Source organism: Dermacentor variabilis, chromosome 3 (assembly GCF_050947875.1).
Source record: "Dermacentor variabilis isolate Ectoservices chromosome 3, ASM5094787v1, whole genome shotgun sequence".
In the NCBI taxonomy this organism is placed as follows: domain Eukaryota; kingdom Metazoa; phylum Arthropoda; class Arachnida; order Ixodida; family Ixodidae; genus Dermacentor; species Dermacentor variabilis.
The window spans coordinates 167,178,956-167,206,924 of NC_134570.1; the positions used below are offsets into that span (position 1 = coordinate 167,178,956).

Genomic DNA, 27,969 nt, shown 5'->3' on the forward strand with positions numbered 1-27,969 from the left:
TTTGAGAGTAGTTCTTGTTTGCTGTACTTGCAATGATGAGGTTTTCTTCTTTTTGCATTTGTACTCGCACGTTGTCGTGGAATTCTTTTTGCAATATTCCGCTGGATCTTCCGACTGCGTGAGTGACTGCGACGAGTGACCATTTGGCGAGTTCAAGGCCAGCTTGTGGGCGGTAGACAATCTTGATGTCGTCCAAAGGTAGCGGTGGCGTTCTGGATTTACGCAGCGGCGGCGGCATGGCTGGCTGTTGTGTGGATTGGGTCACTGCGGGGGATTTGATGCGCGTGATTTCCTTCTTGCTTTTCCTTTCCCATGTCAGCCATTGGTCGTTGAGGTCTATAGTTCTGCCACTGTTTTTATCGTAGGTCGAAGATTGCGCGACGTCGGCTTCTTCCGCTGAGTTTGTATGCATGGCGCTTGTTTCTTCTTGTCGTTCGCTTGACGTCGCGTCCGTCGCGGGTGTTTCTTGGCTCATCTCAAAGCCTGCTTGTCAGCCGCAGCGCCTGTGAGCGCCGAGCCTCCTCTTCGACACACAGTGCACGTGCAACGCACGTGCGGCAGCGAGCGCTGTCGGTCTCCTTTCATGCGCACCGTGTGCCTGTTGCACGTGCGACGGTGGTTCTCCCCGGCGGGCCGGTGGGGTCTCGCGCAGCGTAAGGCTTAGCAAGGCGCGGGATGGTCGGTTTAACAAGAAGCTCGAAATCTTGACAAAAACGCACTCACTTTTAAAGTAGGTGGTATCCGCTTGTTCCTTGCAGCTTGCCGATTCTGTCGGTGCAAAATGAAAGGGCTGAGTGGCCTTGCTGTAGAAATGAGCGCAAGACGCAGGAGCCCATGTGAGGCACGTCAGTACTCCACGGACAAAGCAATAGCAAGTCCGCCTCCCGCTCAAAAGGCGGCGATTTCCCTCCAACCGACTCGTGGTGTCACCGCCAATTTGTAGCCACGCAACGTGTTTCGTCGTGTTCTTTTTTTTTTTTTTAACGTAACGGTCACAGATGAAACCACCCTTCCGTTGCAATGACATCGAGAGCTGCTTGGCCTTCTTCCCTCAATATCCAAAACAATATCAAAAAAGACCTCCGAGATAATTGTCTTGCTTTGTTACCTAGACGAGATAAAGCGTACTGACAGCCTACGGCACCATTCACTTTCTGAGACAGGGGGCAAACGGTATCGAAATGGTGCCTGTTCAGCATGAAACGGACAGGTGCCACTTGATGATGATAGGAACATTACTGTACCGCCGGATAAGGAGGCCCCCTACTCCCGATCCCCGGCAAACAGGCCTAGGAGACGGGGGCCGGGACCTCCGCGGTTAGAAGCAAGCAAAGAAGTCTTGACTCTTCGCGGCTTCTTCCGCCAGGCGGATGGCGTGTTGCTGTGGAGTAGGGCCCTCGCTCCGCAGTAGCGCTTCCCAGGCCTCTCTACAATTTATGTTTGCTTAGCCCCTGGGGAGCTAGCGCATTCCCAGATTATGTGGTCGAGGGTCCCTCTTGCCCCACAATGTTTGCACTTACGGTTTTCTCTATCATGTATAAAATGGTATGCCCAGACCGGGTTTACGAAGTTCCCAGCTTGCAGGCGCCGCCATGCGACTGCCTCGCTATTGTTTAGAATTTTATCCGGTGGTGGCGCCAGTCTCCTGCGTAGCCGATAATTTTTGATAATCTCCGTATAATTTAGCAGGCGCTCGTGGATCTTGCCACTTTGTCAGGCACTGACGTAATTTCTGTTGCATGCAGAAGTGTGTGGGAAACCTCGAGAACGAAACACCGTAGTGGTAAAAATTTCCACAGAAAAAATATTTCTCTTTCGTTTACCTATATGAAAACGAAAGCTTGCTTGTACATGCTTGTGCATGCTATGAGTGTATTCGATGATTATGGATAGCCGCTGGTCACCTTTCCCAAGAAGCTGCCAGAATTCGGCCCACCTGAGGTTCATTTCACTTATTATCCGCTATTCCAGGCTTCGTTCTGCTTCTTAGGGACCGGTCTAGGAGTTGCGTCAAGTATCTTTGTCATGTCATAGATGCACAGATGCGTGTGAGGAGAAATACTGCCGCGCCCTTTGAGGCATGACGCTAAACCAATTGAACAGGATTCGAAAATCGCACTGGCAAGTGGACAGACACGTAACAACGGCTTTTATGATAGCTGCAAATTGATGAGTTGCCAGCATGCTTTCAGTGTCAAGACGCACTCACGCAAATGCCACGCAAATGCTTCGCGTTCGGTAAGCTTCGCGTTCTTGACTAGGTCCAATATGTAATAAGCACGGTCGAGGAGCTGACTCATTCCATGTGGAGCAAAGAACTCTCCGTTATGTGTCTCTGTACTTTTGCTCTCGCTTTCATGCAACTAGAAGCCCGACTATCACGCTTCCTTCGGCATGCCTCAAACGCATGTGCCAAGAGACGAAGCAGAAGAAGCGAGATATCCCTGATTGCTGCCACAATCTCATCACGTCCAGCCACTTGCGGTGTCCGGTTTCAGAGCGCTTTCGTCAGAGCCTTAGCGCCGGATTCAGTTTTCTTCCCGGAACGCGATTATCCGTCTACAGATATGCAAGCAATCAGGCAACGCACCGGAGGACGAGCGCCACCCACCGTGGACGACCGGAAACACTTGAAACTTTCTTCTTTTTCGGCCTCTCTCGGAAGCCCGCCATTTGGTCAGTTGTTGGCGCCCGTCGTAGTAGTTTTAGCGACGACGCCATGCGTCCCAATTGTTTACTGCCACAGATAACGCTGCTTCTGATTACCTTCGTCGACAGCAGCGGTGTACACTGTCAAGGAACGGGTAAGCGCTTTTGCTGTTTTGGCTGGCCTGCGAGAGGTTCGTGCCGAGATGAAGGGTGACTGAGTCTTTCTTTTTGCAGCCACCGCACGGTTCAACACTCTTCGGAGTGGGATGTTTCGTAGTTTATACTGCTTAAATGCTGGCTCTACCGGACCACTCATTATAAGAGCGGCAACTGACAGGCTTGTTATTTAATGACTGAATAGCGAATATTCATTGCCGAATAGCTAAAAAGAAGCGCTAATATAATTATTTGCGTGTTTCCGTGGCTTTTGTTGCCGTGTTCTGTAGTGTCACACTTGTAAATTGTCACTCAAAGGAGACCCCTTTTGTGCTTCCCCAAGAACAATTATATCTTGTGCAGGACTTTTGAAATGATGTCAGCGCATTTCTGCCTAATACTTGCCCCCTTTTGTAACGAATGTTTGGAGCCAAAAATCACGTAATTGAAAGAGAGCAGCCGGCGTCTTTATAGGCAAGAACCACTTGCCTATAAAGTCTACTAAACACAGTAGATGTAAACATTAGGGGTGGGCGAATATTTAAAGCTTTCTATTGGAATGCGATTAGACTTTGTGTAGTATTGGATTCCTGTTCGAAAGTGAACTATTCGGTGCTTTCGAATATTGTAACTGACCATATAATTTGCAAACGCCGACCATTAAATTCGGGTTGCGCTTCCCCGCCTGCTGAAGAATGTATCGCAACTGATCACAGGCAAAACAACGTGAAAGCTTCGGAGAACAACAGAGAAAGCTAGGTAATACAAGCTTTGTTTTCGGTTGCGCGGCGGAGGCATCGCGCTGACTGACACACGTTGGGGTTGATCTTATTTATATACGTAAATACCGTACACTTTGGACATGGTAACAGCCGTTGCCGTTGCACAATCGGTAATGCAACGTCGTCCTATTTTATTTCCCTTTAGCTTTTAAGTTTTTGCACTACAGCCAAAATATCATCATAATTTGCTCTGTGCTTTTCGTTCCTTCCTAATGTTTTGTCTTTATATGGTTGTGAATAAGAAAATTCAGGCCCCTTGGTTGTACTTCTTGCCCACTGAATGATAACTGGCCATCCCAGCGTCTTTTCTGCCAATTAGTCTTTCTTGCAGTTCTTCATGTGCACTTTTATCTTCAACGCTATACCAGCGATGTTTTATTTTTGTAACGGGCCCTTTATTGTGCCTACGACTCCCCAATTCATCACCAGCTTTTTTGTCTTCTTCTTCCACAACTTCTGATTTCTGATGATATATTTCCAAGCATGACAGTAGCCTGTCATGCTTGGAAAATTTGTTTGCAATCAGGCTCTATAGTTGTCGAGCGGCTATTCGCGCAGTTCATTTAATGGCACTCATAGTGATGCTACGTTTCAAGCAGATCATAATTGTGCGTGACAGTTCACTCTGTATTTTTGACTGTGAGCAGGATTGCCCCCCCCCCCATTACCTGATTATACCGCAAAAAAATATTCCTGCTGTATATATGTGCGTCTGCATTTGAATATTCGATTCGATATTCGACACTTGCTACTCATTTAGGTTCGTATTCGGATAAGTGGATATTCACCCACCTCTAATAAAAATGAAACACACCTGCACGCCAGCGCATAATTATCAAACCAAAGACAATGACCCAAGTGCTACGCGGGTGCATCGACCTCAGTCGATTCATCAACGTCGTCTGTCGTCGCAAAGCTCGGGATTACAGAATAGGTTAAAACCAGCAATTCATCAACGCATACCCAAATATATATACATGAAAGCTTTCCATTCTGCCCACTAGGAATGCTATGAGCGAGGCCGCCAGTCAAACTCGTCATCTCATGACCAACTCATCACAGTTCAACTCATCAATTCAGCAGTTTAGGCCTATCTTCCTATACCTCTTCTGGCGCCACTGAGAAGCTTGTGCGATACACTTAGCTCTTTATGTTCACTACCCTGATCACAAGGAACCTACCATGATGCCGTGAAGTTTTTTTTTTTTGTATTCTACAGGCGCTATTCGCTGAACCCTAGAGGGATTCCTAGAGTTCTAACGCGACATCGGGACATACGAAAGCTTTAAGCTAACGAAGTGACCGATGTAATGTAATCACTTGCTGCATGAAATACCTTGCTTTCCTATTGCAACATCTCAATGAACATATCGCCGTGTATGTTATCATTTTACATTTTGTAGCAGCAACTTGATGTGGGCGAGTTGTTTCATGTTGAGCAAAACTTGAAGCAGCGCGAAGGAGATGAAGACAACAATCGAGAACACACACAACAGGACGATCGCTCGCTGTACATGGAAGATTTATTGAAAGATCACACAGCTTGTATACCATGTCAGAAAACACCGATAACCAAAAGGGTTAACGCATGCGTACTGCCTACAAGTATACGTGCTTATAAAAAATTTAAAAAATTTTAGGCAAGCACCTATACTTGTAGGTAATACACATGCGTTTCAACATTTTGGCTGCTGGTGTTCTTGGCGTGTTATAAAAGCTGCGTGATCTTTCAATAAATTTTCCAGTTGGCAGTGCAGCGCTCGTCCTGTTGTGTGTGTTTTCGATTGTTGTCTTCATCTCCTACGCGCTGCTTCAAGTTTTACTCATTTTATCTGGCTCGCTTGAAACTAATTAGCATTTTTTACGGTGTAGCAAAACCGATGTGACACATTCCTGGTTTATAAATATTGTAGCCTTCTGCAACTGCCCCAACGGAGAGGTGCCCTAAGTATTAATTCTTCTGGCGGTTTTAATGGTAAAAAATGTGAGTCTCGAAAATACATGTTAACCTCTGCCATCCCAGTGTGCTTAGGAGACGAAAAATGTATCCACAGGCCATTGCGTGCCCAATGTAATCCTAGATTTGTAACGGCATAATGACTTTTCCCGCAAACTCATATGTTACGTATCTCTGATCGCCTAGGTAGCAATTCATGCTCACAATCGTTCACTAGATTTTCACATTATCAGAGCAGCGATGCCTCCTTCAACTATCATAGAGACTGATACAACGCATTACAAGCAGTGCGCATTTATGCATTTTGTATTCGCGACCTGCACATATGCTAGCATAGCCATCACTGCGCCATTGCGGCTGGTTATTGGCAGTGTCGGTAAAGCTTGCAGCAGCATCATGTAGTCCTTTCAGACAGACCTAAAGAGAGCGGTTTTAACGAATGTGAGCATTACGCCTCACAATGCCAAGCGTATGCACAACCTCACGAATGGAGGACAACACTCAACGGCTGGTGAGCCAAGAGGCTTCAGGAAAGGTATATGGTATTCGGGTAGAGGAGCAAAAGTTAACATCATTTTCTGTGAGTGGCCGCCACAAAAGAATTCTCTCTTTCATTTTACATTCACTTGCATGCGTCGACAAAAGAAAGAAAAATATATACACAGCCTAATTAGTATGAGAATCTAATTCGCACCCATTTGGGGACCCTTGTATAGTTTCTACAGGAATGCATCCGCTGAAAATAAATATGCAAAGAGGAATAGGATTTCAGATGAAGGCTGGCATATTGCGTTCAGCACATTTCGAAAAAATGACAAATGACGATGAGTATACAAACGCAATGTTGGTTAAAAATTTGGTGCGTAAGTGTATACTTTGCCAATGTAATTGAATGTTGGTAAAAAATTCCCGCCAATAAGCCTCATGTTTAGGACAGATACAACCATATTTGCACTGCACAATTCTGCCATCTGGTACCAAGTTCTTGCACTCGTTCCTCGATCAAGAATTTCCTCACGGCTTGGCAACAAAAAATTTTTCTTGTGGCACACTGAGTACTATCAGTGGAAAATCACTGGCGCTATTTGATACAGGTGATCATGAAAACTTTGTCTGCATTTGATAGTCACAGTTTTTTCTCTACCCATCTATGTGGTATTGTTTTTGATCTATTAAGAGTGGTCCCTGTCTTCTTATGTACAGATAGTGTCTGGATAGAATTCGTTACCTTGAAAACAGCTTTGGATGATATACTTTAGTGTTGAATAAATTGGTTTTATAGGTTAATGCTAGCTTGTGGCGTGAGCGGAAAAGCGGACGTGTAGATTTCCGCATGTTTTCAGGAAAGCAGGCAGGGACGCCTCAGCTTTTATGGCAGGTGTCCATTATACTAACCAGCATGAGATGGCGCCAGCACGTGTGCCTTGGAGATATCAACGGCACAGCTATGTCGAGTCTTCGTGAATGCTGCTGGCCCTGCAACTACACTAACTAACCTTCCCTGAAGTTATCATCTTTTACTGTTTTCAATTGCACACGAGCGTACCTAAATAAAAGCAGCATTTGTCGTGTAGTAACGCCCTGAGAAAACGACCCACAATCTTAATTATTCAGGCCCATTCAGAAAATTTTTATATTTTGTTAGATCACCGGTATGTAAATTCTTCGTTCTGGAGCAATGGTATATGCGGATTGTCTAAACCGCAGCAGCACAATAGGTGATTCCATGTAGGAAATTTCTAGAGAACGCTGTCAAAAAAAGTGAACGTCTTTTCGTGACACATCGAAATCGTAATAAAGATACGGCACTGTAGTAAACACCTCTTAATGGCTTCAACGATCTTATTCCCCAGATAGAGTTCTCATGAGCCTCTCTCAACCATGGTGGTCACATTGCTAATAAGGGAGACGCGTGAACCGCCACTGTAACTAGAGTTTTGTGCCCGTTGAAAAAGCTTCAGGTGTCTGAAAATTGTCCGCAGTAATAACCAACCCTATCTGTCATACCTTTGGTGTTACGCTGGACTCCATCAACCTGTAGCGCTGCCACACTATTAAAAAGGTAGAACGTTAAGAGGGAACTTTATTTTCTCACACGCTATTGCAGCCAGCGAGTGCGGTAGACCCGTCGTCATCTCTGAGCCCCCAAGGGTCCGAGTAAACGCGGTGCCAGAAGATGCGGACCACGGCGTGTGGCCCTGGGTGGCCGCGCTGCACTTGAACGCGCCGTCGCCGACGCAAAGCCATTTCTGCGACGGTGTCCTCATCGGTGACAACCACGTATTGACGGCCGCGCACTGCATAGAGTAAGAAAGTTCAAGAATGGACGTCTTTTGGGGCCATCATTTTCATCATAGCAGTCGTCCTCATCTTTCCACTTTATGTCCGTTGCAGTCCTAGCAAAGTTTCTTTATATGGAGAATTTGGCAGCGTTTTTCCACCCTTTTCCTAAACGATACAAAGGTGATGCAATAAGCAGCACGTGCTACGCTGAGAAAGCGCACTTGTGCTCGAAGCTAGAAACAGCCCTGGGTTGAGATAAATGTGCCCTGGGAAACTATAGAATTTATTAGTTTGCCCCCATTGATTGGTACAAGTTCACATAATTAAGCTTGAACTAGTCTTGGCACAGAGCGAAGTGTTCGATGTGTTGGTACAACACGCAGAAGAAAAATGCAGGCCTACACTCTTATGTGTCGGAGTCAAAGCTGCTGGCTGCATTTTTCCGAGTAAATATTACGGTACCACCACTTGGTGCCTCATGACGTTGCAAAGTGTGCCCCGATTCGATGGCCGTGAATGAAATTTAAAAAATCATGACCCGTTCCACTTTTTGAAGGTGGATGGCCAGCGAAGCTGTTTAGCATATACGACAGAGAGGTGACGCAGAATTTTGAATATAGGCACGGACTCATTTACCTTGATTGCTATATACACTCGCGTGCACCACGAGACCGCCATCCCGAGGAGCCGGAGGACTCTAGAAACGCGTGATGTTTCGACCGGACCGCCACCACGGGAATGCGGAAGGAGAGCAGATACGGAAGCGCTTGGAACGCCGACCAAGAGAGGGCAGTGCGAACGTAGGCTCTGCCGACACGGGTTAAAGTGTAGTATCTGTTCTTATAAGCTAAATATGTGATACGGGTTGTATTGGGACCTAAGCTAATAAACTTATTGTCCAAGTTGGCGGAATGCTTGAAGCCTGCTTCACATCCGTCGCGGGTCGGCCCAGTATTGCATTATCTTCGAGATCGGGCGACGTTTTTTATTTGCGGACACTCATCGGCTGGAAACTAGCCATATACAGCTTCGCTGTAAAAACGTGTGAAGTTGTTACCTCTAATGTACAGAAGTAATATACAAAATGATATACGGCGGTCGAAATACGGCTTGTACTGAACTGGATGTAAGAAAAAGAAATCTAGATTTGAATAACAAATTCTCTACTTATTTTCTTTTAGTGCTTCGTCAGTGTTCTATGCGCCACTCCACCTACGTTATGACTGCACAATCGTGAGTGTTAGATATTAAATAAACAGCACAGTAGACCGGCATCAATTGTTGCATTGTGCCAGCGACGCGTGATGACGCGTCACAGTGTCGTGTGATCGGTGACAAATGCGCACAGAGTAAATGATTATTTACGCGTTTAAACAGGCGGGTACTCTCATTTACCCTTGTTCACCTAATCTATGCAATGCCTTTCACTCCTTCCGCCTTGCAATCAAAGGTGTGCGTCCTGACTGCGGAGAACGCAGGGAGCAACTTTTTGCCAACTTCCGCAGACGATATATATATATATATATATATATATATATATATATATATATATATATATATATATATATATGTATATATATATATATATATTGCTACGGCGTGAGCCGGGCGAGGAGAAGAGGAAGAAGACGTGAGCTGGTGCAGCCTCAGGACGCCATCTTGACTTTACCATCAATCTCGTCCCTTGAATAAAGCCGGTTTAACATTAACCGTAACAGTTTTGTGGTGGAGGTACGGGGTACTTCGACCAAGACTACGGAGCTGCTGCAGCAAGTGCCACGCCGGAGCCGACGCCTCGCTCGACTGCCTCCAACACCACTTGAGATCCCGATGTCCCACAGCAGCGACCAACAGCCTTCTCTGGCTGCTCCAGTGCGAACAACCGGCGCCTGCATGCATCAGATGGAGCCCCGCCCTCTTGGAAAATTCGGCAAGGATGTGGAGGAATGGCTCACCCACTACAAGCGTGTGAGCAAGTAGAACGGCTGGAACTCCACGACTCAGCTCGACAATGTACATACGTTCACAACGTGCGACAGGTTCGTTACTCACCTCACAGAGTGCTTTGGCGATTCCACCATGAAAAGAAAGCGGGCTGAGCAGACATTGCTTCAGCGCGCTCAAGTCCCAGGTGAGACCTGTACTACGTACATAGAGACGATCCTGAAGCTTTGCAAGACTGTCAATCCTCGAATGTCCGAAGAGGACAAGGTTTGACGCCTTCTCAAAGGCATAGCCGAGGATGTTTACAATTATTTAATCGGGCAGGAGAGTCTCGCCTCGGTAGCCGACCTCATCAAGCATTGCCGCACATTTGAGGCCTTGAAGCTGCGCCATATCACGCCGAAGTTTGGCAGGCTAGCAAATGTCACAACAGTGGCAAGCGTTGACGAAAACGACAACTACAGCTTTCAATTTGACCTTGCGGCAACTATAAGGCAAATTGTCCGCGAAGAACTTGAACGACACATCAAAGGGGAGGATGCCGAACAGCTTGGTTGCGCTTCCAACCAACCTTAAGAACATGCATCTGCTGTGTCAGCATTGTCTGCCATGCCAGGCGTTGGAGACTGTCGAGTCGATGAGCTGCGACAGCACCGACGTACCTTTCCCGACGACATGACGCACGATCAACGAACTCGTCGAGCTACCACAACGAATCGGAATTCGGAAGATCGCGTTTATTATTCGCAGCGTCCCAGCGTTGACTCCGAGGCATACAACGTCGGTCGCGCATCACCTGTATGTTACAGCTGTGGCGCCTCAGGACACATTGCCCGTTTTTGTCGCCGGCGGCGACAGACAACAACATATGGCCCACCACCAACATGGCCTAATTTTGGACGTGATAGTTACGACGACCGTTGGCCGATAGACCCTGCAAACACCACAGGCGTGCCACCTCGGAATACCTTCCGTCAGTACAGTAGAAGGAGTGGCTCGCCAGCTTCAGACCGCAGCCTGACGCCCCCAACCAGTTGCCAACGCCGTTCACCGTCACCACGGCGACGTGCTACGTCTCCACCGCCGTTGGGGAACTAGCCGGCGCGGCCGATGGAGGTAAGGTCGCCGGACAGTCTGCGTCTCTGCGAAATACTCCTCTGCCTATTATGATGGTGAAGAACAAAGTGCGTGTGTTAATTGATAGTATACCTGCAACAGCATTAGTGGATACTGGTGCTACCCTTTCCGTCATGAGTGTGACTTTCAAAGAGAGGCTGGGTCGGAAAGTTATGTTCCCGTGGTATGATGGTGTGACGTTTCGTGGTGTCAGTGGAGTGCCTAGTTCCCCTTGATATTTGTGTTGTAAGTGTTTTATTCGGAGGAGAAGATCTTAAAACAGAATTTCTCGTACTACCGCGATGCACTCATGATGTTATTCTCGGGATTGACTTTCTTCAGTATTGTGGTGCATCCGTTAACTGTGGCACAGGCGAAATTACTTTGAATAGCTCGCTTCTCGCCACCCTTGCCGATACATCCTTACCAGTGAAATCTATTGTGTTGTTTCGAACGATTTGCTGCTGCCGCCTTGGTTGCTGTTACGTATCCCTGTCAATTTCGCTGCTTCCGATCTTTCATCGTTTGACGCGCAAGTCCAGCCACTTACGTCGAGCTGTGCAAAGAAAGATGTACTTGTACCACGCTCTGTCGTGAGAGTAGTGAATGGCGCCTCAAATTTGTGGGCTTTCAATTGTTCTTGCGTCCCTGCCGTTCTCCCGCGTGATATGAAGCTTGCGGAATTTGACGAGATTACTTACAGCTCCATTACAGTTCTAAGCGAGGAGGAGCAGTCTCATACTAGCGATCCCCAACGAAGTATTTCTGAAGAGCAGATCCTACGAATGATTAACAAGGCACTGCCCTCACATGAGCGCCGCGCTCTCGCACAAGTTTTGTGGGCACATCTTTCTGTGTTCGATTTCACACAAGGCGACAAGCAGGCTTCACTCCCGCGTTCTCGTGCTCGCCACAGAAGTGACAGCGGATCTGCGCACCTCATTCGGCAAAAGCCTTAGCGCGTTTCTTCAACACAGAGGACAGTTATTGCTGAACAGGTCAAAGACATGCTGCGGAATAGTGTTGTTCAAGAGTCTTCTAGTCCGGGGGCAGCACCAGTAATCTTAATAAAGAAGAAGGATGGATCGTGGTGGTTTTGCGTTTACAGGAAACTGAATGCGGTCACCAAAAAGGATGTGTATCCACTTCCTAGAATTGATGATGTCGTCGATTGTCTACATTCCACTGCCTACTTTTCATCACTGGATTTGCGATCAGGGTATCGGCAGATACCCATGCACCCAGTCGAGTAGGAGAAAACGGCCTTAGTGACACCAGACGGTCTTTATGAATTTAACGTTCTGCTGTTCGGCCTTTGTAACGTGCCAGCAACATTCGAACGATTCATGGATACTATCCTCCGAGGACTTAAATGGGAAATTTGTTTGTGCTACCTCGATGATGTGATTTTGGGCAGCACCTTGAGTGAAATAACAGCCGTCCCAATCTTGTTCTGGATTGTGTCAAACAAGCCGGCTTGATCCTAAATTCCAAGAAATGTCGTTTCGGAGAAACCGGGACGTTAGTACTTGGGCATCTGGTCGACAAAAACGGTGTGAGGCCAGATCCACGGAAGATTGAGGCAGTCAGCTCCTCCGAAGCACCGAAGTCAGTGCGGGAGTTGAGGAGTTTCTTGGGCCTGTGCTCGTACTTTCGTCGCTTCGTTCGAAGATTCGCCGACGTGGTGTAACCCCTAACATGTCTTCTCCAAAAAGCCGTCCCTTTCACCTGGACATCGGCTTGCAACGACGCGTTCCGTCAGCTAAAATTTCTACTAACGTGAGGGCCCATATTGCGTCACTTCGATGCATCCGCACCTACGGAAGTGCACGCTGATGCCAGTGGCATCGGCATCGGTGCCGTATTTGAGCAACGTCATCAAGGAGCTGAACACGTTGTGGCTTATACTAGTCGCTATTTGACTAAGGCGGAACGCAATTACACTGTGACCTAGCAAGAATGCTTGGCAGCTGTTATATATATATATATATATATATATATATATATATATATATATATATATATATATATATATATGTGTGTGTGTGTGTGTGTGTGTGTGTGTGCGTGTGTGCGTATTGTGACGTCACAGTAAGGGCCGACCTCATTACGATGATGCCACCACCCACATGATGAAGCAGAAGGGCACACACATGATGATGATAATATACAGATGATGAAAAGGTGCACAATAAATGCTCACATTGATTTTCCCTGCGCAAGAGCGGCCATCCTGGCCTCAGCCTAAAGTTACGGGGAAAGCACGTGAAGGGCTTCATACGAGAAACGTGGACTACTTCGGTAGAGAGGCAACGGCCGTCAGGTGAGGGAACAACAGGGGCCACACGATAATTAACGGGAGAAGTCATTTCCAGCACTGTGTATGGGCCAATAAAGCGGGATTGATACTTCTCACAAAACCCAGGACCGTGAACTGCTGTCCATAGCAACACTTCATCGCCGGGCTGGTAGGAAACTACGCGATTAAATGCGTCATAATGATCCTTGCGGTCCTCTTGTCTGTCTTCGGTGTTGAAGCGGGCACGCTGGCGACAGTCGTCAAGGCGGGAAACATATTCTTTGCAGGAAGATGGAGGTGTACCGACAGGGGCAGAAAAGAAAGGAGCGTCCAGAAAGGAACTGAGCGAACGGGCATAAACAAGGTAGAATGGCGAGTAACCGGTTGTGCGTTGGACGGCGGTGTTATACGCGAAGGTAACGAATGGCAAAATTGCGTCCCAATTTCTGTGATCTGGTTGAATATAGGCTGCTATCATGTCAGAGAGCGTGCGATGAAACGGCTCAGTCAGGCCGTTGTTCTGAGGATGGTAACCTGAAGTAGTCTTGTTAGTTGTACCAGAGGCTTTGAGCACTTCGCCTACCAGTTCTGAAAGAAATGTCTTTCCCCGCTCGCTCAGAAGGACGCGAGGGGCGCCGTGACGTAGGTATAGGGCTTGAAGAATGAAGGTAGCGACGTACGAAGCAAATGCAGAATTGACACAAGCCGTTTTGGCATAGCGCATGAGGTGGTCGACAGCTGTAACTGTCCATTGACTACCGGCTGGAGTCATCGGAAGCGGCTTATAGAGATCAATGCCAACAATCTTGAACGGTTCCGCAGAACACGAGACCGGTAGTAGCTGCCCTGCAGGAGCTGACGTTGGCCGCTTTCGAGGCTGATAAATGCGCAGGAAGAGACGTATGTTGCCACACTGGTAGACAGGCGAGACCAGTAGGAGTGACTTCTTATGCGGTCGTAAGTTTTCAGGATGCCAATGTGGCCAGCCGTCAAATCGTCATGAGAGGCCTGAACGACACGAGCACGAAGGCAGCGAGGCAGTACGGGCACACAGCGTTGCCCGTTGTGATGATGGATATGGCGGTACAGCACGGAGTTTCGTAGCTTGGGGCGCTATAACGTAAAACTATTTCAATATGTTTTTAGTCCAATTTCCTGACGTCAAACTTGTGTAACCGCCGACGCAAGCATCGGGCGGTCACCCACAGGGTTGTCTCAACAGATCAATCAAGCGCTCTCCTCGTTCATAGGAGGTCACTTTTGTTTGCTTGAAAAATGAATAACATTGCCTACACTGAACGGCTTGTCTTATCTAATTGGCTCAGGCGAGGCGAGGAGCACGCTCAAGCGGAGAGGGATTCGATGGGGCCAAGCCGCTGTACCGAAAATCGATAACCGGATGAAGAGGGTGGTGCCTGCGTCTGCGATTGGTCCGCTTTCCCTTACATAGCTTGCGGTGGCTCGTCGACAATCGCGGCAGCATCCAACGGAACCTTAAGAATGACGCTAAAACGAATCTTCGGCAAAGAAGAGTTAGCAGAATGACGTTGTAAACGTGCCAAAAGTGCTCAAACAAGTTACACGGCTACGCAAAAAGTTTTATTACACGCAAACAAGCCCATGCCCTCTGGCAAATGCGAGTAGCCAGTGCCAGAGCGATCGGCGGCAGCCATCTTTTATTCCTTTCGGAACGGCGAAGCCTGCGGCTATTCTGAAGAAAATTCACTTTTGTTCGGCAATTTAATGCATCTTTAACGCGTACACGTCACTTTGACGCGGTTAGCTTTTGAGGTTTTGTGACGTCGCGTGACAGGCAGCTGAAGTGGGTGCAGCCCGACAACTCTTGACCAATAGCTGAGGGCTAATGGCGAAAAGGCGTCGTATCAAAAATACCTATTTTTCTTTTGCTCGGTCAAATCATGCATAATCAGTGTGTCACGTCATATCAGATGGGGAGCTATCGTGATTTTCGTGACGTCATGTGACAGACAGGTGAAGTGGAGGTGGTCCAAAAAAGTTTTTGGCCAATCGCGGAGCGCTGATTGCAGAATTGGAATAGTTTTACGTTATAGCGCCCTTAAATTGTGTCAGCTGTCGACGGAGCCTGGCGCAAGGCGGGCGCAAAGCTCCAGGAAGGCGGTCTTTAAAATATCGACAGTACGAATGGGCGACTTGTTGAGACGAAAATGATTCATGGTCTTCCGAAGTGAGATGGTCAAGAGGGGCGAAGGACAAAGTCGCCGTAGGAGCGACGTCAGGGATTGCGTCCATGGAGGTGGTTGCGGCGTCATTAATGAGTGCGGCTGAGAAAGAGCGTCTGCGTCTTGGTGCTTTTTACCAGACTTGTAAATGACCCCAAAGTCATATTCTTGCAGACGAAAAATCCAGCGACCCAGACGTCCTGACAAGTTCTTGAGCGTGGAAAGCCCACATAAGGCGTGGTGGTCCGTGACGATGGTCAAATGGCGGATGCGGAGATAAGGGCTAAACTTCTGGATGGACCAAACAACAGCTAGGCATTCCTGCTCGGTGATGGTATAGTTCTTCTCGGCAGGCGTGTGTACGCGGCTTGCATATTGAATGACTCTCTGACGCAAAGAGGTGTCCCCCTGGAGGAAAACAGCACGAATTCCATGGCCGCTAGCGTCCATGCGCAAGATTGTGGGTACAGTCTCATCAAAATGACACAGGACAGGTTCAGATGTGAGGGCGCCCTTCAGCTGATCAAAGGCAGGTTGACATTTTGGTGACCACACGAAGGGAGCACCAGAACGAAGTAGGTTGCGTAAAGGAGCAGCTATAAAGGCGAAGCCGCGCATAAATCGGCGAAAATAGGAAGCGATGCCAAGGAAACTGCGCAGTTCTTTGGTTTTTTCTGGTCAAGGAAAGCAAAGCACCACCGAACTTTTGTCAGGATCAGGTCAAATGCCATCCTTGCTCACAATTGACCTAACAGCTTGATCGTCTTGCTTGCAAAACGGTCCTTCTTTATGTTGAGCTGAAGAGCAGCGCTAGCGAGGCATGTGAGAAGCTCCTCCTGATGTTAAAGAAGAGTTGACTGTTGGGCTAGGTACAGGTGCTGCGTGAATGTCGATGAGAAAAAAACGATATCGTCTATATAGCACAAGCATGTTTTCCACTTGAGCCCGCGCGGAACAGTGTCAATAATGCGTTCAGATGTTCCAGCAGCCTTGCAGAGGCCGAAGGGCATGACGTTGAACTCGTAAAGACCATCTGGGGTTGCTAACGCTGTCTTTGTCGCCTTCGTGCATTGGAATTTGCCAGTAACCTGAACGCAGATCCAGGCTGGAGAAGTACTCGGTACCTCGCAGTGAATCGAGGACATCGTCAGTGAGACGCACAGGGTATATATCCTTGCGAGTCATCTTGTTGATCGCTCGGTAATCGACGCAAAATCGTACGGAGCCATCTTTCTTTCGGACCAAAACCATGGGCGACGACCATGGGCTAGCAGTGGGGCGGATTATCTAACATTGCAACATGTCGGTGACGTTTTCCTCAATAATCTTGCGCTCGCCTAAAGACACCCGATAACGCCGGCGACGTGCGATGGATCTGCCGTCAGTCTGAATGCGATGCGTTGTGACGGAAGTCTGACCCAATGTCGAAGGATGGGCGTCGAATGAAGTTTCATGCCTCTTCAACAAACTAAGTAACTGTTGTGTCTGCGAAGGGGCCAAGTCGGGGCTGATTACGGCTGCAAGAGCAGAGGTAGAGGGACAATGTCCAGCACAGGTCATTTCCGGGAGAGCCGCCTTGAGGGGAGCGACACAGAGAGGCTAGGAATCAACAACGCAAGCCAAAGCGGCGCGAAGCGCAGATCCATTGTCAAATCTAACTAGGCCTGTTACAATGGCTATCTCTTTCTTGTCACAACGCGCAGAATATAATACAAACGCAGCTCCATGGTCGATGATGTCGGACGTGATGGTCAGAATTTGCTGACAGCCTGGAGGTAGCACGCAATCTTCTGCAGCGAGCAGACGAAGTGGCTTGTACTTTTCAACGCCAAGCGAATACTCAGTGTACGACACGTTGCTCAAAACATATAGCAGCAGAAGCAGAGGCAAAGAAATACCATCCTAAAATGAGCTGGCGGGAGCATGGCGACAGCACAGCAAACTGTATGTGTTGGATAATTCCGTCGGTCATTACACGCACAGTACAAGACGCGGAATGGCGGATAGAGTCCCCTTGAGCTGCAACCAGCAGTGGTCCACCGTAAGGCATTGCAACTTTCCTGAGACGCTTACACAAACAGCATGCATAACAGATAAAGCGGCACCAGTGTCCACCAAACCTTCAACTTGCATAGCCTCGATGAACACAGTCATCATATCACAAGGGCGCGCTGGAGGAATTGTAGTCCTGTCGGTAAATGCAGTTTTTCCTCCAAAAACTGCCTTACTTCTCTTTCCGGGTGACGGTCAGAGGTGCAGTAAAACACGTTGTGGGGCTAGTTAGTGCATAGCTTTCAATAGGTGAAGCGCCAATAGTGACGGCACACAAGAAGAAATACAGACAGGACAAGGCGCTTCCTGTCTGTATTTCTTCTTGTGTGCCGTCACTATTGGCGCTTCACCTATTGAAAGGTCAGAGCTGAACGTGGCAGGCCGGAGCGGTGACGAGGAGCGGCGGAAGGGCGAAGGTGAGCGGCGTCTGGTGCTGCGGTAACCATTCGATGTCTCGGTTGTTGAGGGCGGAGATGTCGAACGGCACGGAGGGGACGCGTAACACCGGTTTTGAAAAGTGGTCCCACACTTTCGCGTTCAGTCATGTCGTACCCGCGACGCTCATCTTGTTGGCGCTTGCGGGAAAGACGTAATATGTGGCCGTGATAACCACAGTAATAGCATATAGGACGAGATGGTCGGGTAGTAGGGGCCGCTTGATACGCTGGGAGAGAGCGCGCTCAGATGGTATGATGAAGGCTCAAGTGGTATTGAGGGGACATTGGCCGCAGGAGCGACACCAACCTGCGCGTATGTGGGTAGAGACGACGTTGAACGGACGCCATTTGGAGGCGCGGTAGCAACTTGGGCGTATGTTGGTAAGGGGCAAGGAGCAGGAGTATCAACATGCGTCGAGCAAGTCATACACGCGAGCTCCTTCTTGAACACGAGCTACTCCCCCACACGATGATTGGCTTCCGTAGGCGCCTGTCCACACAGGACATTATGCTTCAGATTTCGGAAGAGGCCCTCCATCCCCGAAATACCAAACGCACGCGAGCAATACTACTTTTGGACCTAACCAAAGCCTTTGAAAACGTCAACCAATCCGTCATCCTAGAAGCGTGCTGGGTACTAGCAACAAGCCCTCGCACCTTCAAATACATTTCAGCCTTCCTAAGACACCGCACAGCAGAAATCAGCTTCGGGTCTTTTTTCTCCCCAACGTTGGCACTCGGCAGCAGAGGCACCTCGCAAGGGTCAGTCCTCTCGCCGCTGCTCTTCAACATAACACTCCTTCCCATGGCCAAGGCGTTAAACGTAGTACCTAATCTCTCGCACTCATTCCATGCCGAGGACATTACACTGTGGACAACGAGCAATGACTCCACTAGCCTCCGCCTCACAAATCCCTCACTAAATTAGTGGAGGTGACGTGGCGCCAGCTACAATCTCGCAATTTTCTCTCACACGTCCCGCAACGCTGCACCATAAGGCTGAGCAGGAAGGACCAACGGAGATAAAAAGAAAAGTGCTTGTAGTTTCTCGCGGCTAATTGCCCGAATCGTTACACACAGGTCAGGGTCCGCCGTAGGACAGTGTTCGCAGTCCGGCTGCACGCGTACGGGCTCAAGCTCGTCGAGGTGCTGGCACGTCAAGACGATGTCAGCGACTGTAGGCGGCTTCCTCACGGCTAGCGCGTTGAAGGCCACAGCACCTATGCTTTTAAGAACATGACGTACCCTCTCCGATTCAGTCATAGCATCACTGACACGACGACAGAGTGCAAGCACATCCTCGATGTATGATGTGTAGGACTCAGCGGAGTGTTGTTTGCCGGCATCAAGCGCTTTCTTCGCAAGGGCGGAGCGAACCACCGGCGTTTTCAAATACGTGTCGAAACTCCCGCTTGAAGATGGTTCAATCGGAGAAATCGTTCTGTTGGTTGAAAAACCAAGTCTTTTGCCACGCCCGTCAGATAGAACGAGACATGGCGGAGCATGAGTATATATATATATATATATATATATATATATATATATATATATATATATATATATATATATATAGCTAAAGATAAGAATCTATCTGGGCGCCTTTAACTGGAGTCATTGAGCATTCAAACCTCTCCGCCCGCCCTTAATCCCGACGACGGCAATCTTCCGCCCGAGTATGCGAGATGTCTTAATCGTGTTGTGCATCCTACAGAACAACCGCGCCCGGCGCCGATTTTCACTCATTGTCCTGACCCCTTCATTTACACACACACACTCATATATATATATATATATATATATATATATATATATATATATATATATATATATATATATATATATATATATATATATATATATATATATATATATATATATATATAACATGATTCGTGGCTAATTTCCCTGATGCTTTCCATGGCGTTACAATAACCTCCACGTGGTACAAATTTCGGGAGTCTCCCACTACGGCGTGCCTCATAACTAGATCATGGTTATGGTGCGTTAAACCCCATAATTTAGTTATTTTTGGCTGCCTTTATGCAGTCATGATTAACAAAATCGACCCCCTCACTTTCCCTCCTCCTTTCATCTTATATATCCGTGTGTGACAATCTTTCGTACTGTGAGATGATGATGATTCTTTCATTTTTATTTCGCGGGAAAACCTCGATTCTTGTTGAGCGGCCATATTCAAGCACAGAGCACACGAGTAAGTCGGACGCATGTTCAGCGGGAAACGCGTTGCTTAATGTAAACTTCTCGCACTCGAGAATACTTATGTCGCGCATGCCGATGAAGCAATGCTGACTACGGTATTATAACGACGGCGGCATGGTGACATCATGGCAACAATGAGATGATAAAGCGGACCAGACAACGACGAATTGACAGCTGTCAAACTAACACAAGGGCATCAAGAAGACGGCTGACATCAAATGCAGGCGGGTGGATGCATAACGACGAGCAAATGACCACGATGGCATGATAACGAGGGCGTGATGACCACGTTACGACGACATCTGTATCATTACGATGGTGAAAGGCCGATGGCATGATGGCGAATTAGACACCAAATGAGGATAGCATTGACGTGAGGACAGCGGCGTCATGAGGACGGCGAAGTAAAGAAAGCAGAGCTATGAAGACACCATGGCAACAATGATATAACCAAATTAAATCAAAGGTAATAAAGATACTACGTCGAATTGACGGGGCTACATGTGGACGACGGCATATGTGTGTTGAAGCTTACCTCCAGGCTTACGTGCATCACCTGCACCGCACGAGGCCGCCTCGGCTGACACTGAATCCCGTGCTTGTTTCCATGATAATAGGCACTGTCAAATTGGGCAAGATGGCGGCCAACAGGACGATACCACCAGTCAGTGCCCTAAAAGCTGTGGGGAGAGGCAAAGAAAGCTTAGTTCTGCTAATAGTAAAGTCCATCATGGAAAATAGTGTCACCGCTAACAATATTGCGAGAAATAACATCGCTCACGTGATGGTTTTCGCAGGATAGCATTGTTATTTTTAACTTCTTTAGAAACTAAATGCATGTCTAGGTGATACTGTCGAGTTAATATTCCAATGGCATTTCTCTTGCAGCTCCAAGCTTTCGAGCGAAGTCCGTGTCCATCTCGGTTCCCATTTCACAAACCTCAGGCTTCCCGGAGAGCAGGTCATCGAGGCAGAGGAGATATGCATCCACAAGCGCTTCCGCAGTGGACAGGAAATGGTGCACGCTGAAAATGTTTCTATGAAACTATCAGATAAGTCCGCATGAGCACCGAGCAAGTGCATCAGATATTTCTTTCTTTTTCTTAGTCAAATTGTACAAATATCAGGGACCTGTGTGAGCTGACACTACAGCTGTAGATCTTCGCATATCGCATCAACTTCGATAAAGGCATTGGTTGCACATCGTAGAAGATAACTAAAGAAATAGGAGAGATTAGGACGGTGCTCGATGCAGCCTTGTGCCCTTCTCTCCCCGTATTCAAATGAATTTTGCAGGTGACACTTCTGTCCCCCGTGCAGCAAGAACGACAATTAAGCAAGAGTTTAGTTGGATCGGAAAGCTTGGAATAGCAGCCAGATTGCAGAGAAACTGAATGAAACTAATGTAGGAACAGCGTTGACACAGTTTCCAGTTACGCGGAACAAGAACACTAAATGTTATTTCAATTGTTCTCATTAACGACAGTAAATTTGTCAATGATCTCAAATTGACGCAACCTTACTACACGACAGACTTGAAAAGAACCGAACATTATTTATTTCTGTGCTGCCTTTCTGAGGAGCATCCTTGGTTCATCTTCAATGCCACAAGCATAAATTCCTGCGCATTTCAAGCATAATTGATTGAAGTGTACGTACGACAAACGCCCGACAGACGGTAGCCACTTACGTTGATCAATGACGCAAGCAACATTTTGTGTTAACTATACAAGGGTGTTATTCGGAAATGAACATTCGAAAATTCATTCGAAAATATCAAGTATGCCTCGTATGTCTGTTCTGTTACAATTAATTCTTTTCAAAAACACCCCCACTTAGCACCTATTAAGTATACTTGTCTCGGACACAATCGTGTATTAACACCACATGCTATCAATAAAATTCACTGCACTTCACTTTCGGAACCAGGATACTTGTCGTTTGAGCTCCTGCGCTTTGCAAGCAGTTAACGCAGCTTAAATCGTGGATCCTGGACCAGGAAAATGTGCCACCAAATGCCAAGGCATTTATCTCGTACTTAGAATCTTCACATGAACCTTCACGCCAACATTCGGGAGTTTGAGGGCCGTGGTCAAAATGCTGCTACATGGGCTTGACAAGGACCATGGCGCGGTAAAGATGGCAAGAATTGGCAAACACAGGTATGAAAATATACATTTAACGCTAACAAAATGAGAAATCATGTAATTAAGCAAACAATAATATAAAATATATTGTGAGTACAGATCCAATGAATATACAGTTACAGTGCATGGTGTCTCAAATTAAAGGCAGGCAATGAATACACTATATCGCAATAAAAGCCACATCAGCATTGAGGATAGAGTAGATAAAAATACACACGAGATATATGTCATCGCATGCTATACATAAAGAATTGCAAAGCATTAGTTCAGAAATGGCATAAGAACGGTAAAGCGTCATAAACAAGATAGTACAGCAAATGGACTATTATGTACAACAAACGTACACAAAAGCGATGAAGTGCCGTGATCAATATTTTCAAAGTGTTAGTTGATTTAAGCCAAACTGCAAAAGGAATCCTAGCCTTTCTTTCGCGTAATTAGTGCGCGTGCGCGGAATATCCCAAAATTGAACGACACGCGTTATACCACTAAATAACCTCTGAATTAGATTTTTTTTATATTTCAGGGCTTTATTTATAACTTACGAAATACAGTATAGAGAAAGGAGGCACGAAAAAATCTATCGTCGTGGAACCAACTTTATTTCGGCTGCATTAACACACTCGGCAACATTCACAATCACACTTATGTCCAGAAAGTAATATTCTAAAACTTAGCATACCTTCAATTACCCATTTAGCAAAGTATGCGGACATCAAGAAGTGTTTAACTAGAGACAGCTACTGCCCGCATGCAGATCCTCTAAGTCATATAAGTTAAACCACCTTTTTTAAAGAATGGCTGAGGTTGCGTGGAACACCAAGGTATGCATACAAGCAATTTCTCTTTGAGTGATTGACACATAACGCAACTTTTGTGTATTTCACTGAATGTTGCAGTATGACATCGCTGTGATCAAGCTGAAGGAAGCTGCTACCTTCAGTCGCACGGTACAACCCATATGCTTGCCCGAAACACATGCGGAGCTACCCGATAACACGCAGCTGTATGCAGCTGGGTGGGGAAGCGGGAAGGAATGTGAGTTGTTGATTCTTTTTTTGATATTGTGATAACAACTGTAACGTTTGATCGAATATAGAGTTTTTGCCACGCAGTTCAAGTTAAACAAAAGGGCTGGTTTAACAAAACGGCTGCATCCCTTTGCATTCTATATTTCCTGCGTAAGAAGTTGTAATAAAGTTGCGCGTGAAATTTCGGTCTCTACATCGGCAAATATTGCCTTCTCCAATGTTCTTCCTCTGCATATCGAAATAATTTCGCATGCCTCATTTATGTTCAGTAATAAAATGACCCTTCAAGTACTTTACGTCGTCATGGGGAGATATATTGTTAAAGGTTTTTATTTAGGTTATTACTATAATAATTGATGCATCTGTATATTCTGCTGATAGGAGCACGTAAAAGACTTTCAGAAGCAAAGCTGGAAATTATCGAAATATTATCCGGTAATTGGCAAACTCGAAATGTTTTTAGTCTATGGTCTTGCGCCTACAATAAATTTCGTATTGCTGTCACGCGGTTATCCTGGCGCTTTTTCTATATGCTACAACATGTCTCAAGAGTTTAAGTGACGATGTTCTAAAACATCCATTTAGTCAATAATTTTAGTACAATTTATAGCCATATATATATATATGGTCACGAGGTTAAATAGTAGACAAAGTTATATTTACAAAATATCGACACATAGAAGCCACTTCTAAGATGACAGATGAACAACAACCACAAACGAGTGTCTTGCCCATTGTCGTCTTCGTTGTCTAGCTAAGCGCTTTCTCCAGAGTGCGGGAATGGCCTCTAACATATCACTCCCGGTGGTCAGAGTGCCAAGTTGGTGCTTAAAAAAGGGAAGGTGCTTTGACGGAGACTCACGGCTTGAGAAGAAAAAGATTCACGACGTAATTAGAGGGCACCAAACATTGCAAGCTACAGTCCAAGAGGGGCGCCCTTGCATGTGACCTCAGTGAGTTGGTGCGATAGCTTGTAAAGCCTAGAGTAGTGGGAAAGAAGACACGAAGACATGACGACGGGGCTGTAAGGCATTCAAAGAAAGAGTAAAGGTCCTGGTCAGAACCGAATGGTTCTCAGGTGGTATTGTAACGCGCCTTTAAAATGCGGAGACGGCAACGCCAGCTGTGGCCAGCCGTTTGTGCCCGAGCAGAAGCGGCACGGGAACATTGTGTAGAAACGTGAGTAGCTTCTGGCACTAGTGTCTCAAAGGGCACCGTGCGGCAAATACGGGGATATTGGTATAACAAGCCTGTGAAATATTGGTTGAGGTCTTAAACTGCAAAATCTATCTGTGGGCGCATGCGGTCTGTTAGACATTGCTTAAAACCTTAATATTTTCTTGGGCAGTGGTTGGTCTGTATTATTCGACGCATGCTGAGATACCAATATCGTATATAGCGTCATCGTAGAGAAGTTGGTGTGGGTTGGAACACTCATAGAATATGTTGCTGAAATGAATCAAAAGCAAAGGAAGTCGACTCACTTCATGCACTGGTCACGAAAGTTTTCTTCCTTACACAACGGTTACTTGATTCAGTGTGCCTTTTGTCGGATCGACCGAAGTGTTTTTGATATATGCACAAAGGAATAGCTGTCAAACTTTACCATATACGTCAATGCAGGTGAAAATTGCTCCCAGGCGAAAACGCTAAAGCAGATGACTACAAGTTCTATTGCGAATCGCCGGTGCTTGGATTACTTCAACAAGACGGCGGACCCGTCCATAATGTGCGCCTACGTGAAGGATGTGCCATCTATTTTCGTAAGTCATTACTCTATTCCTATCTACACCTGCTTGGTTTGTACTCTCCTAGAAAGGTACGATGACTCGAAGGAGCATAAACTTTTTCCTGGAATTGTTACACGCACATTCGGTGAGAATTCCACACCTAACTTTACCATAGACTCTCAATAGTCTTTGGCCACATACTAACGCGATCAGTGACTATCGCTAAGACAATAACAAATTTTTAAATAGGAAGCTACAATAAATTATAAATACTGCTGGCGGAATTTTTTGCGTCTATAAAGTTCTTGCACCGCCAGGTTTCTAGAAATTACTTTGATATTTATTCTGGCTTGTTACTGTTTTCTTTAATGCGAAATAAGTGATACATCAGAATATTATCACTTAATATGTGCAGCCTTGATGAAGGTTTTTGTCGTGAGATTGAAATAATAAAAACAATATATGTTTTAATGGACCATTAGCCATTTTCAGAAATTGTCCCTTGTATATTTGCCCTTTTATTTTGCATTGTTTTAGCATTCCATTGGTTTTTTCATCATTTTCCATTCCAAGTAATAATGAACAGGTTACAGAGACTTCTTCTGTAACTAGCGACGAAGTTAGCAGGACCTTAAAAGACATGAAAAGGAGAAATGCGGTAGGAGAAGATGGCATAACTGTCGATTTATCAAAGACGGAGGAGACATGATGCTTCAAAAGCTCGCGGCCCTGTATACGAACTGTCGCACGGCTTCAAAGCACCCAGAGAACTGAAACAATACTAACGTTATACTAATTCACAAAAAGGAACACGTTAAAAGATTGAAAAATAGAGGCCTATTAGCTTACTTCCAGTATTGAATAAAATATTCACCAAGATGACTTCCAATAGAATAAGGGCACCACTAGACATTAGCCAAGCAAGAGAACAGGCTGACCTCAGGAAGGAATGTTCCACGATGGATCACATACATGTCATGAATCAGGTAATCGAGAAATCCGGTGAATACAATCAGCCTCTCTATATGGCTTTCATAGATCACGAAAAGGCATTTGATTCAGCAGAGATACCAGCAGTCATAGAGGCATAACGTAAACAAGGAGTGTAGGAGGCTTACGTAAATATCTTGGAAAATATCAACAGAGATTCCACAGATACCTTAATTCTCCACAAGGAAAGTAGAAAGATACCTATAAATAAAGGGGTCAGACAACTAGAGGCAATTATTTCAATTCAATTCACTGCATGCTTCGAAGAAGTATTCAAGCTATTAAGTTGCGAAGGCTTAGGAGTAAGGATGAACAGTGAATATCTCAACAACTTTCAGTTTGCAGATGACATTGTCCTGTTCAGCAACACTGGGGACGAGTTACAACGAATGATTGAGGACCGTAACAGGGAGAGTGTAAGAGTGCGGTTGAAGATTAGTATGTAGAATACAAAGATAATGATTATTAGCCGGCCAAGGGAACAAGAGTTCGGGATCGCAAGTCAGCCTCTAGAGTCTGTGAAGGAATACGTATACCTAGGTTAATTACTCACAGGGGACCCTTATAATGAGAACGAAATTTACAGAAGAATAAAAGTAGGTTGGAGGGCATAATATAGACATTGGCTGATGCTGACTGGAAGCTTGCCAGTATCAATGAAAAGACAGTGTACGTTCAGTTCATTCTAGCGGTGTAAACATATGGAGCAGAAACTTGAAGACTGACAAAGATCGAGAAGAAGCGAAGGACCGCACAAAGAGTGATCAAACGGAGAACACTAGGCGTAACGTTGGGAGACAGAAAGAGAGCGTTGTGGATCCGTGAGCAAACGGGGATAGCCGATATTCTAATTGACATAAATAGAAAAAATCGCGCTGGGTAGGTCACGTAATGCGTTGGTTAGATGACCGGTGAACAATATGAGTTACAGAATGGGTACCAAGAAAAGGGCACCGCAGTCGAGGACGACAGAAGACGAGGTAGGGCGATGAAATGAGGAAATTCGCAGGCGCTAGTAGAAATCGGTTGGCGCAGGACATGCGTAATTTGAGATCGCAGGGAGAGGCATTCGTTCTGCAGTGGACAAAAATAGACGGATGATGATGACTTGGATTGTTCTACTTGCTGCCGATTTTTCCCATTCTGATATTTTGTAAAAAAAATTTACGGTTTACTTACTGGTAGCAGTCCAGTGCACCAATACCGGAGCTTGAAACACACGGCGTTTCAAGATGCGTACGTTCATATTGTTTTCATTTTTATTGCGTTTCATTTTCGTATTGCTTTCATTTGTCTGCATCCAGGGCGACACGGGTAGTCCAGTTGTGGGCTATTGTGCACCGACTCACTGGGTAGTCTATGGAATCGTGTCCGACGGACCACGACGTGACGGCTTCGAACACTTGCCACTCATCGCTACCAAGGTTTCGCATTATACCCAGACGTTCATTTACCCTTACATGGACGCCAAGAGCACGTCCCAGGTTCAAAGGATATGCGCTTCTCGACGTTGAAATCTGCGTGCTGGCTTATTTAGCGTTTCCCACATTATGGAAAGTAGTCCACTCGAACATTCGGTGTGAGTGCTGCAAGCAGTGAACTGCAGGCTTCTGCTGGCGATAGCAGCGTGGCCGCCAGGCGTTAGAAGCAGTTACCCTAAGATGAACACCCGGTTGCCGTCAAACATCAGAAAATTCATGGGTGCGATATGCAGATCCAAGCTACCTAAAAGCTGCAATCACGTATCTTGTTTGTTTCACTACGCCCTGTCAGCAAGTGTGCACCGAGCGTTTGTGTAGCGAGCTGAATGTACTGCTTTCTGAAATAAAAATGTCATCATCACAAACTTTTCTGCGTGGAATAATACGAAATTTTTAAAACCTCCTCAACTACCATCGAGGTCCCTTAAATCGCCGTAAAACGTTGTCGAAAACAAAATATTACTTACGATATCTAAGTCACTCCGCTCAAATTA

General features: G+C 46.3%; 1 protein-coding gene and 1 pseudogene across 1 annotated transcript; both read left to right on the forward strand.

Annotated features, from left to right (window-relative positions):
- The first annotated feature begins 2,637 nt into the window (after positions 1–2,637).
- Positions 2,638–27,844, forward strand: LOC142576502 (chymotrypsin-C-like). The gene is made up of 6 exons (XM_075686658.1): positions 2,638–2,804; positions 7,652–7,850; positions 20,985–21,114; positions 23,143–23,281; positions 24,898–25,037; positions 27,299–27,844. Exons 1-6 carry the CDS (start codon positions 2,720–2,722, stop codon positions 27,506–27,508), a joined length of 903 nt encoding a protein of 300 aa, XP_075542773.1. The 5' UTR covers positions 2,638–2,719; the 3' UTR covers positions 27,509–27,844.
- LOC142576804 (U2 spliceosomal RNA) lies at positions 8,631–8,812 on the forward strand (annotated as a pseudogene).
- Positions 27,845–27,969: the final 125 nt, after the last annotated feature.

Bases quoted from the DNA above. Each gene is read 5' to 3' on its own strand.
- LOC142576502 (XM_075686658.1), top strand. From the start codon at position 2,720: ATGCGTCCCAATTGTTTACTGCCACAGATAACGCTGCTTCTGATTACC. The intron at 21,115-23,142 runs GTGCACGCTGAA...TGAATGTTGCAG, and splicing joins TCCGCAGTGGACAGGAAATG to TATGACATCGCTGTGATCAA. The intron at 23,282-24,897 runs GTGAGTTGTTGA...ACGTCAATGCAG, and splicing joins GTGGGGAAGCGGGAAGGAAT to GTGAAAATTGCTCCCAGGCG.